The 14,102-nt window shown below is 52.7% G+C and overlaps 1 protein-coding gene across 4 annotated transcripts in view; it reads left to right on the top strand.

Moving 5' to 3' along the window:
- The window catches only part of STOX2 (storkhead box 2), a 159,425-nt gene that overhangs the window by 52,361 nt on the left and 92,962 nt on the right, over positions 1 to 14,102 (top strand). Inside the window, exon 1 of one of the 4 annotated variants that reach the window (XM_084877749.1) lies at positions 10,913 to 11,124. The exons of 2 other annotated variants lie outside the window; for them this stretch is intronic. Coding sequence is in view for 1 of the 2 variants with exons in the window: in XM_084877746.1 (XP_084733872.1) it covers positions 11,741 to 11,912 (172 nt within the window). In the remaining variant the exon portion in view is untranslated. One more of the 4 variants, XM_084877746.1, reaches the window with a different exon arrangement.

Here is a 14,102-nt window from a genome sequence, read left to right on the forward strand (position 1 = left end):
GGCTACACCCAGAACTGTTCCCTGGAGACATTTCCTTCCTAGAGAAAAGCTAGGGAGAGGAGAGCTGGGTCCTGGGAGTAAGAAGCAGGAAGCAGGATTTTCCTGGAAGCAGCAGTCATTGAAGTAACCCCCCAGGGCATAAGCCAGCGGGTAGAAAAGGAATCTGTCCCTTATGCGTGGGTACTGTGTCTCTGTCATCACATCTGGGGCCGAGCAGTGGAGAGAGTGGGGTCTGACACTGGCTTAAGGCTTGCTCTCTTTAGATCAGGTTGGCTTCCGGGACATCACAGAGCTGGTGGTCAACGGGGAACAGGCAGATCTGAGGGTTGGCTTAAGATTTTTTCTCCTGCTCCCCCATCCACGGCATTAGACGTCTCCCCGCGGCCTATCCAAATTAGGAAAAAGTCCTTCTCCCTCACCTTTCAATTACTGCTTCTCGTTGTATGTTGGTTTTTGTTGTATGCTGGCTGTACTTATTCTGTGTTGGCTATTGTTGTATGTAGTTTGATATATGTAGGTTGTTGTATGTTGGTTGTTACTGTATGTTGGTGTTGGGTGTTATATGTTGGTTATAGTTGTTATATGTAGTTGTTATACCTTGGTTGTTGTCTGTTGGTTGTTGTATGTTGGTTGCTGTTGAGTGTTGGGTGTTGTAATTATGTCTTGGTTTGTAGTTATCGTATGTTGGTTGCTGTGCGTTGATTATTGTGTGTGGGTTGTTGTAGGTTGGTTGCTGTTATTGTGTTTGTTTTACCTTTGTATGTTGATTGTACTTGTTCTGTGTTGGCTATTGTATGTAGTTTGATATATGCAGGTGGTTGTATGTTGATTGTTACTGTATGTTGGTGTTGGATGTTATATGTTGGTTATAGTTGTTATATGTTGGTTGTTGTCTGTTGGTTGCTGTTGTGTGTTGGTGTTGTAGTTGTATCTTGGTTGTTGTAGTTATTGTTGTATGTTGGTTGCTGTGCGTTGGTGGTTGTTGTGTGTGGGTTGTTGTATGTTGGTTGCTGTTATTGTTGTGTTTTTTTACCTTTGTATGTTGGTTGCTGTTACTGTGTTTGTTTTACCTTTACTCTCTGCCATTGGTCTTGGCTGGTTTAAGAACCACAAGTGTTTCAAAGAGAGAGAAAGAAGAGGGAGGCTTTGTGACTGTAAGCTGTGCTGTGACGAGGGTTGGCCCTTGGCTCCCCAAAGGTCAGCTTCTGTACCGTGGCCTCCTGCCTGCGGCCTCCTTGCCGGGTGTGGGTTATGGCGCCTCTTGTTCCCCTGTGAGGAGACAGTGAAGCCTCTCCGCTGGGGGGCCTTCTGTCTGCTCTGCCAGTGGTGCTGGGGAGGCAGAGGGAACACCTCTGCTCTGGAAGCTAAACCGTGCGGACACCGCTGATGGCTGGGAGAGCCTGTGGGCCTCACTGACCGGCCGCCAGCCACAGGCCGGCTCTTAGACCTGCTGGAGGGTCACTCTGCCCTGGGATTGGCAGGAAGCCTCCTTTAAAGTTGCAGAGTTCCTGGAAGTGCATTTAGTACAATTGGCCACACCCAATGGCCCAGACCCCAGACCAGTCACGTTCCCAGCAAAGGGGAGCCACAACCCCTTCATTCCAGTGTTTATCTGGAGTCGTTCTTTATGAGTTCCAGAGTCCTGTGTCTCAGCCCATCCGAGACAGCTGGCCTGGGGCCTGGACTTCCTGGCCCAGATGACAGAGTGGACCTAGAGGATTCTGGAAGGGATTAGGAGGGTAACCCTATGTCCCCATTTGCCCAGGAAGGTACTGCTTAAAGTGTTAGGTGCTACCATAATCAACAGCATCTTTTTAAACTTTAAAATGTGTCCTACTTGAATAATAAGTAATATAGTAACCCTAATAAAAGCTGCTGGAATGATGCATAGGGGATAGCTAATCCCTCTGTGTTTGAAATAAAAATCCATAGCACCTTTACTATACCAAACGGATAGGAAGATTGAAGATGACTGCCTATTAGCCTGATTACTCCTAAACATTCAAGGTTAAAAAAAAATCTTTCAGATGGACTTAGCAGAAATTATTAAATAATTACATCTGTGTGTTTTGCATTCTACTTTAAAGTTAAAAATACTGTGAGTAATTATTAAATGATGTCACACAGACGTCCTATCATTCACGGGGACTCAAAGTGGTTATTTTTAAATAGAGTCTGAAATTTAGATATTATAATGTGATGGAGTAGGGAACTAGCAAAAAGCTTGCTATTTTTTGATACACGAGTTTAATTGTTCATCTATGCAGTGTTTCCCAAACTTCTCTCATGATGAGAATCACCTGGTGGAGGTGTTAAACTACAGATTCCTGAATCCCAACCAAGAAGTGCTAGTTGTTAAAATAGAGATTCCTGAATCCCAACTAAAAAGTGCTAAACAAGAATTTTTGGGAACATACAGGTAAAATTGTATACTTAACTAGTGCTCTAAGCTTAGTTAAGTATACAATTTAGAGCACTAGTTAAATATACAATTTTACCTGTATGTTCCCAAAAATTCTTGTTTAGCACTTTTTAGTTGGGATTCAGGAATCTCTATTTTAACAACTCCACCAGGTGATTCTCATCATGAGAGAAGTTTGGGAAACAACTTACCTTAAGTCACGTGCTGGGAGGAAGACTCACCGTTGCCTATTTGTCTGTGTCACAGGGCAGTTTTCTCCGCCGGGGATGCCCGTCGGCGGTGACCTTCAGGCAAAACTGAGAAAGGAAACCTCCAAGGTGATGAGTCGGAAGGAAGGGCTTCCCTCCAGGCTCAGGCGCCATCCCTAGAAGCCCACCGAGGGAGCCAGCCGAGCCAGGGGGAGAAACGTGTCTTCTGTGTTACATGCCCCTGTTCCGGGTGGGGAACGCCGGCCCAGGGGCCGTGTCAGGCGCGTGAAATCATTGGGTCCGGCCCTGCCAAGGCCTTAGGGGTGAGTGAGTGAAATGTTTGGCCGGAAATAGCAGGCTAGTTTTTACGTTGATAATTTTGTGTGGCCCGCGAATGATGTGATAGATTCCAAATGGACCTTGGCAGGAAAAAAGCCACTCCCCACCTCCGTGCGTGTAAAAAACCCTCGTACGATAACCTGGAAATTTGGAGGTCAAGCTAGCAATATAAAGATTTAGATAAACTATTCATTCTACACGAAAGCACTGAGCAAATAAGCTCAAATCTGCTGACACCAGTCATGACAGAGGCAGAGGGGTGGGGCAGAAAAACACCCTGGACCATGATCCTGGGCAAATCACAGTCTTTGTTTCATCTTTTATTTTATTTTAATCCTCACCCAAGGATATTTTTTCCATTGATGTTTTTTAGAAAGCGTGGAAGGAGGGATATATATATATCAAGAAATATCAATGTGAAAGAGCCACAGCGACTGCATGGGAAATGAACCTGAAACCCAGATATGTTCCCTGGGTTGGAATCGAACCCACGACCCTTCATTCCACAAGCCTATGCTCTAACCACTGACCCATGCCGGCCAGGGCCATTTTTTTCTCATATTTAATTATGATAACCCCTGCCTTGCTGGCCTTGGACCTTATGAGACTCCATACATAATCATGTTTTAGGCCAACGTAAGGCATTACTTATTATTAGCTGCAGGCAGATCAGAGGGAACAGGAAGTAGGTCTAATATTAGTTCCTTTACGATCCCAGGTCCACTTTATAAATCCAGGGTCATTTGTTGCGTTTCCGCTGAGGGCGGGGGCCTCACGTGAGCACGCACACAGGGGTGCCAAGAGCCCCGCTCTGGAAAGGCACGGGCCTCCGGTGATGGATAAGGTGAAGTTTTCCCTGCCCCCCCACTGACTAATGTACTGTTTTGTTTTATTTTTCAATTACAGCTGACCTTCAATCTGCTTTTATTAGTTTCAGGTGTACAGCGCAGTGCGTAGGCATGTATACCGTTTAATACGTGACCCTCCTGATACCTCTAGTATGGTACTCCCCCGGCACACTGGGCCGGCCACTATGGAAACCAGCACGGAGGTTCCTCTAAACCAGTGTTTCCCAAACTTCTCTCATGATGAGAATCACCTGGTGGAGTTGTTAAAACACAGATTCCTGAATCCCAACTAAGAAGTGCTAAACTGGAATTTTTGGGAACATATAGGTAAAATTGCATACCTAACTTAGTGCTCTGTATATAAAATCTGTCTTAGAGCACTAGTTAAGTATACAATTTTACCTATATGTTCCCAAAAATTCTAGTTTAGCACTTCTTAGTTGGGATTCAGGAATCTGTGTTTTAACAACTCCACCAGGTGATTCTCATCATGAGAGAAGGTTGGGAAACACTGCTCTAAACGATAAAAATAGGACGACCTCCCAACCCAGCGACTCCACGTCCGGTACACGTCTGAGGAGATCCAAAGCCCGCCTTTGAAAAGATTTGGCATTCCTGTGCTTATTGCAGCGTTATTTACAATGGCCCAGCGATGAACGCAACCTAGGTGCCCGTCAGCAGAGGGTGGGACAAAGGGAACCTGGAACATATATACACAACGGAATATTGCCCGGCCACCCCTTCCAACATCGCAAACCTCCAGTCTCCGTCTTCCTCCCGGAGTTCTTTTCTTCCATCTTACTTACCCTTACTTCCTCTTCCGTACAATCTCCTGATTTACCAGGGCTGCTGTTTTCTCCCATCCATCGGCCTGTAGACGCCTCAGTGACAGAAGGCGCTGTCCGTATTGCTGTTTCTTGGTTTTGTTTTTAAACGTTTGTGTCCCCGAACTCAGAGCCGTCACTAGCACATGCCAAGTGCTCAGGGAACGTTTGGCCTCGAGGAGCTCAGTCCGGGGAAGCAGGGGATGACTGTACAGAGTTAGAATGTTCTCCTCGGTGAGCCCGGTAGTCGGGAGGCGCCTGTTGCTGCACAGACAGAGCAGGGGCTTCCGATGCTGCAGGAGGAGGGGAGCCCAGAGGCGGGGGTAGGAGGTGGGCAGCTGGTTGGGGGACTGACTGGCATTTGAACTTGAAGGATGAGTGAGAGTTTTCTAGGAGGATGGAAGATGATAGGCATCCGGGGCCAACAGGGCAGCTTCCCAGACCTGGAGGTGGAAATGACGAGGTTGAGAAGCGCACTGAGTCCCGTATGTTACGTACACTGAGTGGCCAGAGTATGATGATCTCTGAATGAACGCATAATAATCTGGCCACTCCGTGTGTGTGTGTGTGTGTGTGTGTGTGTGTGTGTGTGTGTATGTTTTAGAGGCCTGGTGCATGAAGTCATGGGTGGGGTCTAGCCAGCCTGGCCAGGGGGAGGGGACATGGGCGGTTGGCTGGCCTGCCTGCTGGTCGAACTCTGGGTCGAGGGGACCATTTGCATGTTAGCCTCTTATTATATAGGATAGACACTGAGTGGCCAAATGATTAAGTGTTCAGAGATCATAGTAATCTAGCCACTCAGTGTGTATTGCAACGAGAGCCCGAGGTGACTCCTTGGGCCAGATGATGCACTGGGGTGTGGCAGGGTCTCACCCAGGGATTTATATCTGGGAGCCCACCTGGTGGAGGCTGTTTCTGTGGGGCCCTGCGCGGTGTGTTCCTTAGGGAGTGACTCCTTATTGCAGTGTCTCTGTGCTCAGTCAGTGGGTTTTCAGCTCACGTGATCTTCCTGGTTTGGTCATGTGATAAGTCACTATGCACAAACGTCCACTAGTTATCTTGTAGCAAAGTCCTTTCAGGACTGTTCCAGGTAAAGTTCAGGGATGCATTTTTCTTTATAAAGCAATGGAAGTTACAATTTTGCTGGCCTTTTCTGAATACAATGAGGCTGATAGGATGGCCTGCCGTGGGAGGGACCTGCTGGGGTTTCAGCCAGGCCTCTGTGGTTAGTCAGTTCTGAGCCGAACAAAGGAGCTGCCTGGACGTTGTGTGAAGCTGTGGCCGAAGTCCTGGGTGGTCCAGCAGAGAAGGAGCTCGGCAGTCCCAGCAAAGTTCCTCACTGCTGAGTCCACAGGCTGAGCCCAAGAGGGTCCCGGTCCATGGGAGGGATGACTCAATGAATTGCTAACACTATTCGTCATGTAAATCAGGCAGTTACATCTCTGCCTTTTCTCCCTCCACTTGTGGAGGACAGCGACTCAAAGCAACTACAGTTAATCTGAACCTTAATGAGTTTCATGTGAGAAAACCTGTTATTCATTGATTTGGGTTTCAGAGAGATATTAGGTCTTTAAGGATGCCTGTTCTCGGTGAGAGCGTGCTGGTTGCTCCTGGATTTGCAAATGACCAGATTTACGTATACCCTGTTTCCCCGAAAATAAGACAATGTCTTATATTGATTTTTGCTCCTAAAGATGCGCTAGATCTTATTTTCAGGGGATGTCTTATTTTTCCATGCGCTAGGTCTTATTTTCGGAGGATGTCTTATTTCCGGGGAAACACGGTACTAGTATCTACATATATTGATTGATTTTTAGACAGAGGAAGAGAGAGAGGGAAAGAGAAAAAGAGAGAGACATTGATTTGTTGTTCATGCACCAGGCCTCTAATATACATACATACACACACACACACACACACACACACACACACACACACTGGGTGGCCAGATTATGCATTCAGAGATCATAACTATCTGGCCGCTCAGTGTATATATACACACACGTATGAACTTAGGGATGTAGATGTGCGACACATAAGACCCTGCCCTGGTTCCCCACCTCGCAGGCCTCTGAAAGCCCTCCTCCTCTGGGAAGCCATCTCTTCCAGATGCCATGGAGCCCAGGACCTGGGCCACACAGCCACCAAATTCCAAGGTGTGGAGATAGATGTGTATTTTTTTATTTGATTAAACAACACATTTATTTATTTATTTATTTATTTATTATTTTTATTGTTTTTTTACAGAGAGGAAGGGAGAGGGATAGAGAGCTAGAAACGTTGATGAGAGAGAAACATCGACCAGTTGCTTCTTGCACACCCCCTACTGGGGATGTGCCCACAACCAAAGTACATGCCCTTGACCGGAATCGAACCCGGGACCTTTCGGTCCGCAGGTCGACGCTCTACCACTGAGCCAAACCGGTTTCGGTAAACAACACATTTAGTAGAATTAAACTATTACTGTCTTTTGCACATCCTATTTCAAGAAGAAGCAGAAAGATAACATTACTGTCAGACTTAGAATTCCGATTTTTATTTAACAAATACTTTAATCACCAAGTTTGTGGTATATATCCACCCACCCATCCATCCATCCATCCATCCAGAGACACCCGTTTCTTTCCTGCGTTTTTAGGTCTCTGGCTGCACCAGAGTCGCACTTTGGCAGACAAAAGGAGGCTGTGGGCAACTGTGGCCGTCGTTCCATAGAATGCTGCTGAGTCTGAAGAGTCTGATATACCCCTGGAATTGCCAGTATCCTATCAGTGGGTGTCCCTGTACCCCAGGGTATTGTGGGCCTAGGAGGTCCTGGATTGAGATTCCTCTTCTCCAGCCTACAAGGTCAAGACTCAGGCCTGTTACCTCTTAGTTATTTTCCACTCATACCAGTCTTCCCTCTTCTCACTTCAGGGGTTCAGTTTCTCTGAACTATCTATACCCTTCAGTCACACTGTCGGTATGGGCTTTTCAATGTCCGAGGGGGCTTTCTGTGCACAGCGAAGACCGGTTACAGATATCTGAAAGCCCTCCTCCTCTGGGAAGCCATCTCTTCCAGATGCCATGGAGCCCAGGACCTGGGCCACACAGTCACCAAATTCCAAGGTGTGGAGATAGATGTGTATTTTTTTATTTGATTAAACAACACATTTATTTATTTATTTATTTATTTATTTATTTATTTATTTATTATTTTTATTGTTTTTTCACAGAGAGGAAGAGAGAGGGATAGAGAGCTAGAAACGTTGATGAGAGAGAAACATCGACCAGCTGCCTCTTGCACACCCCCTACTGGGGATGTGGCCGCAACCAAGGTACATGCCCTTGACCGGAATCAAACCCGGGACCTTTCAGTCCGCAGGCTGGCACTCTATCCACTGAGCCAAACCAGTCCCGGCAGAATTCTCCTGCTTTTCAACTCAAAACTGCAAGTCGAAAATCAATTACACATTTGAACTAGAATCACAATGCAGATGTGTCTAGTTAGTGTCTCTACTCATCTGATATGGCAATACCAAATGTACAAAGTATTCTTAAGCCTGAATCTTAAAAATACTAACACTATAAAGTTGATTTGCTTTGTCATTTTCCTATTTAATTCTAAACTTTGCAATTGGGTACTGGGTCTACTCACCCCAGCTTACTTGACGGACAGCTCATAACCCAGATTGTCGCGAGTAGGTCCACAGACTTGAGACCAGGGCTCTGGACACAGGGCTTTCATGGGACCAGTGAGTGTTCCCTGTGACAGGTGCACATGTGGTGTGTGGTCTGAACAGTGGCTGTGACAACCAGAACTTCACAGCCACCTTCTTCACGTAGGATTGGCCTCACAGTGTGCTGTTTGCTAGATTCAAGCCTTACCACCTTCATGACCTCGGTCTACGTTGTCACGTGACCTGAATGGATCGCTTGCTTAACGGCCCTTCCTTTCTGCTCTGATCCAGCCACCTCTGCCTGTTTGCTGCCTGCATCTTCTGTGCCCAAGGGCATCTGGTGAACGTATGGGCACTCGATGACGTCACTCCTCTGCGAGGCCCGCATTCAGAGGTGCCTGAGTGGAGGGGCAGACCTCTTTCCACAATATCTCTCTAGCCACGCCTCCCCGTTCTTCCATAGGAATAATGAACATTTTCTGGTTTAAGTTAACTGCAGGTCACACTTACTTTCCGGAAAGTTCTGGGCTGACCACCTCCCTTCACACATTTTGCCTCCTCCAGCCCTTCTTCAGAGAAATCCTAAAACATCGCTTTTTTTTTCCTTCCTGCTTACCGCTCTCCAGTGGCTCACGCTGCACTTGGAATAGAAAACAAAACCCTTCACATGGCCTGCAAGTTGCTGCATGATCTGCCTCTCGCCTTCCCCCATGACCTCATCACACACCGTTTTCTCATGCCCCAGTTCCGGTCACATGGGGCCCGCCTTCTCTCCTCCCCCCCAGAAGCCAAGGTTCCTCCCCACCCAGGGCCTCTGTGTGTGCCGTGCCCACTTTCTGTGACATCGGCTTCCGCACTCTGCTGGGCTGACTCCTCACCCTGTAGGATGCAGGTGAACTGTCGTTTTCCCAGCGAGAGAGGCGGTTCTTCTTCGTGGAATGCACCCGGTCTGTGCATTTCCTTGCTTACTCCTTAGACCAGAAGCTGCACGGGACCGTGTGGTCTTCTGTTTGCCCAGCACCCATCCCCGCGCAGGCCCATACTAGACAGCCCATAATTACGTGCTGAATGAATAAAGATCGCCGTTGCCACAGCAATCACCATTAGCCGTCAGTCATTACTACTGTAATCATTCATGCAACCGCTTTCGGCTCCTGGGAGGTCCTGAGTAATTGTGTGTGTGTGTGTTTTTTTAATTGAATTAAGATACCTAAATGCTAATATCTTCTGTATTCATCAATGCACTATTATTACTTTTCTGTTTCTTTACACATTTGGTCTCCTATAGCTTCATAAACTTGGATGAGTGTAACTATAAATTCCATATGGCACGGAATCGTTTTTGTTTGTTTTATACCCCGGGTATCCTGAGAGAGAGACGAGTTACATTAGCCTCAGGTTACAAAGGGCAGTCTGGAGATATGGGATGGGGGCTCTAGTTCTGGATTCTGTAATTCTTGTGGCTGAAACCCAGTCAGTCCCTCTGCACGATTCTCCAAAAACCTTGCTCCCCGCCCCCCCTTCCCCTGCCCCCCAAGAATTCAAGCCTTGTAATAGCCCTGAATGATGCTAGAACTGAATCTGAACCATTTAGAACCCGCGGGCTCTTCATCGCCCCCTCCTGCCACCCCCATCAGCTTAAGATCCTAGCCCCTGATTACAACCTGTCTCTGCACCATGGCACCTGTGGTTATGAAACCACAGCACAAGGGAAATGATCTTGGAAGGTGCATCATCCTCACAAATGGGAAAACCGCTCAAAGATGCAGCCTAAAACACGGGGTTCCTCTTGCTGTGTATCACACCAGAACGCTATTGGAAACCCACACAAGGCAGAGAAGCGCTTTTGGAGACTCGGTAGCCGCGCAGCCTCGCGGGGACTCGCCTGTAGCTCCGGTGACCTCGGCGTCCCCGCGCACCCCGTACCCCGGGCCCCTCCGCCGCGCTCCGCCGTCCCGTGGCGATCCGGAGGCAGGTCGGCGGCCGGCGGGGCCTCCCGCGGGGGCTCCGGAGAGAGGAAGAGCCGAGCCACCGCGCTGCGTCTCCAGGCGGCGGAGCCCGGGCGCCGGGTGCGCGGCAGTTGCAGGAGCTCGCGGTGCCCCCCCCCTCCCTCCCCGGCGCCGGCTGATCCGGGGCTGGCGCAGGTGGGCCGCGCCGGGCACCGCAGATCGCTGTCCCCCGGGGCGGTGCCCGCCCTGCCCGCGCGGGGAGGCCCCTCCGGAGGACGTGTAGACGGTCTCCCAGCCGGAGCGCCAGGCCAGGCCCGGCGGCGCCTCCGCGGGGCGTTGCACCTGGAACCCAGAAGCCTGCCCGGACCCGCGCTCTGACTTAGGCAGCCAGCGGGTGACGGAGCGTGAGACCGCGCGTCCGCCCCGCTTCCTGCCCCTCCGGAGCCGTTTGTGTGCGCGCTCGAACCCGAGCCGCGGTGCCACCGCGCGGGTGGTGTCTGCCGGCTCCTCGCTCCGCACCCTCGGCAGCCATGGCTCCGCCGCCGCCCCGGCCAGTGGGCAGGAGCACGCCAGTGTAGGGGCACATGCGTGTCGAGGCCCACGCGCGCGCGCACACACGCACACGCGCGCGCACACGCACACGCGCGCACACACGCGCACAGGCGCGCGGTGCCCGAGCCCGGCAGGAGCGCGGCGGACCAGGCGCAGCGGCCGCGAGCACCGCCGCTCCCGCGCTCCCGGCCCCGCGGAGCCCCGGCCGCCGCCGCCGCCGCCCGCAGAGCCCGCCCGGACCCCGATCCCGCGCGCCGCCCGCCTCGGTGATGACGACGGCCTCCCGCCCGAGGACCGCAGCGGAGGCGGCGCCCGCCCGCACCCGGGACTGCGGGCCGCGCGGCGGGTAGGCCCGGGGGCGCCGGCCTCGGACACTGTCATCCCCCCACGCCGCCGCCTCCTCCCGGCGCTGGGCCGCCCCTCCGGCTGCCCCGGGGCGGGGCGGGAGCCCGATCCCGGGTCGGCCCCGGAGGCGGGGGGCTCCCCGTTTGTTTGGGTCTTTTGTGCCGGGCGGGCGCCCTCCCGGTGGGCCGAGCTCTCCTGCCTGCGCTGAATCGGGCCATTGTCTGCGCGGCTCCCATCGCTGCTTTTCACGCTGCAAGTCTGGGCGCCCCCCCATCCCACCCCGCACCCCGCCCGCCCGCCCCCTCCCGCCCCCTCCGGCCCGGGGAGCCCCGACCGCGCCTTCCCCCCGGAATCTGGAAGCGACAAGCCGGGCGGGCGGGTGGCACATGAAGTGGAATGCATTGTGGGGCGGGGGCGCGAGCGGAGCCGGGGCCGTGCGGGGCGCGGGGGCGCGGGGCGGGCCGGGCCGGCGGCCGGCGCTGTAGCCGCCGCGGACCGGGGGCGGCGGGGGGATGCGCGCGGCGGGCGCCCGGGCCGTGCCCGCCCTGAGGCGGAGGCAGCCGCGCGCGGCGCCCCGGCGCTGAGGCCCGGACCGGCGGCGGCGCGCCCCCCGCACCATGAAGAAGACCCGCAGCACGACCCTGCGGCGCGCCTGGCCCAGCGCCGACTTCTCGGACCGGGCGGCCTCGGAGCGCGTGCGCTCCCGCAGCGAGAAGGACTACCGGCTGCAGCACAAGCGCTTCCCCGCGGCCTTCGCGCCCCCGGCCGCGCGCGGCTACATGACATCAGGTTGGTGACCGCGGGCGCGCGCGGCCGGGCCTGGGCCGCGGGGGACGGGCTCCCCGCCGCGCCGCTCCTCCGGGGGGTGCGGGCCGGGGAGGCCGGGCCGCGGGTGGCTGATGGATGCGATAAGTTATGGGGGGAGGAAAAAAATGAGCTCGCATCCACCATTTTGTACCTCCGCAAGATGCACAGCAGGCCCTCGCAATATGGGGTTGGAGAGCGATGAGCTGGGTGACATGGGGAGGGGGCCGCGCCGCGCGTTGGGGCTGCGGGGGGGATGCATGGGCGCCAGCTGCGGGGCTGCAGCCTCCGGGAGGTCTGCGGGGAGCTACGCCCAGGGTCGCTCCCCGCAGTGCCGGGCTTGCTGGTGCCTGCATGGTGGCCAGCCATCCCCTGGGGCATTGAAACAGCCCCCCACCCCCCTTTTTTTGGGGTGGGGAAAGGGAACAGGTTCCATGCACAGGTCTGAATGGTCTGAGTCAGGTCCGGGGCGAGCCCGCATGCATCCCCGGCTCAGGCCGTGTGTGTGTGTGTGTGTGTGTGTGTGTGTGTGTGTGCACGCAGCCAGCTCTGCAGGAGCTCATTGAACGCGTTCGGCGGTGGGGTGATGCTGTGTATGCGGATGGAGCGCTCACATGATGCTGTGCGGCTTGCACATAGGCTGCTTTGGACTCGGTGGCCTGGAAAGGATGGAGGCCGTCTTGTGTATTTGCATGTCAGACGGGAAGAAAGGACAAACACACACACACAAAACGGTCCATGGAAACCCCTCCCCCGAAAAGGGCTGCATCTTAGAATGCCGGCCGGGCCAGGCGTCTCCCGGGAGGCAGGTTCCCAGTACCAGGGGATTGGCGGTGGTGCGGGACCTGGGAGAACCACGCAGGAAAGGCTGAGGGAAGGAGAGGCTGGCACCCTTTCCTGGTTTTCTCCTGACGCGTGGGTTTGACCGTTTGTATGCAATCCTGTGCAAGACATCATTTTTTTGTGTGTGTGTTTGTTTTTCATCCCAGAAGAATTCATGTTCTTCTAAACACCGAGTCATGAAAGTACCTAGGAACCCAGTCATGGCCAAGTCCCATCTTCCCTGGGAAGATGGCTTGGTGGTTGGTGCTTAAGAGTCTAACGGTCTTGCTCCTAAAACAGCAAAGTTTAAAAAAACAAAACAAAAAAACACTGGGGCAGTATCTCATGCTGTAAAAAATGTCCTGTGGCCACATTTCCATGAATAGAAAACCTAAATAAAATAACCATCTTTTTTTTTTATTATTATTATTTTTTTTAATGGCGACCTAAGGATGTTGGGGCCGGGTTTTCTTTCAGAAACAGCCAAATCCGTAAAGGTTTATACGTCGGTAATTTAAGTCGCTCGCAGCTGTGGCTGCTATAGTCTCCGGACTGGTGCGAGAGGATTTTTAAACGCACCTAAATCTAACCTCAGAACGCATGTGTCCGGACACCCACGTCTGCCCTGCGTGTGCAGGCGGTCCGGGTTTTGTGTGCGTGAGGATTTGCACGGCTTCCTTGCACACAGAACGGGAGGGTCCCTTTCCCGTGGCCCTGGCCAGGGCTCAGGCCCAGTGGGAAGCTACGGGAGGGCAGGTGGCCCTCATTTCTTGGACAAACCTGCCGGACGCGCTAATGAGCTCGGGCACATTTGCTTGGAGCCTGTTTCTGGGTACCTGGCATGGCTTCATTACGATCCCATTTCCGTTCTTCCCCCGAGAACTTCTCTGCCAGGGCCCGTGGTGCCAGGCGTCTTTATTTGGTTCTCCTTCCTCGGGTCACTTCTTGGCCTGCACGTGGTGAGCGCGTCTTGGGGTGACGGGGAAGGAGGCGCTGGCTCAGGCTGGTTGGTGGTTCTCCAGGCAGCTTTGATGTGAGGTTGCTTCTGAGAAAAGAAACCCAGAAGATGAGGGAAGAAGAGCTGTGCCATTCATTCAGCCTTTTCTGGAAATGCCCCCGGCCCCCCCAAAGCCTTGCTAGGTTCTTTTGGGGCTACGGGATGGCTTATCATCTGGCTTTGTCTGGGGAGGAAGGGCCTTTATTTATTCTTTATCTTAAGTGTTCGCCGATGCGAGTAAGAAAAGGTGTTCTCGCCAATGGCAGGGGATGGTCAGTGTTCAGACAGGACAGTGAGCCCTGGGAGAGCAGGTGGGACCTTTCTCATAGGCATCGTTGTTGTTGTGGTGGTGGTGG

This window comes from Pipistrellus hanaki, assembly GCF_964339955.1.
Source record: "Pipistrellus hanaki genome assembly, chromosome: 3".
NCBI classification, from domain to species: domain Eukaryota; kingdom Metazoa; phylum Chordata; class Mammalia; order Chiroptera; family Vespertilionidae; genus Pipistrellus; species Pipistrellus hanaki.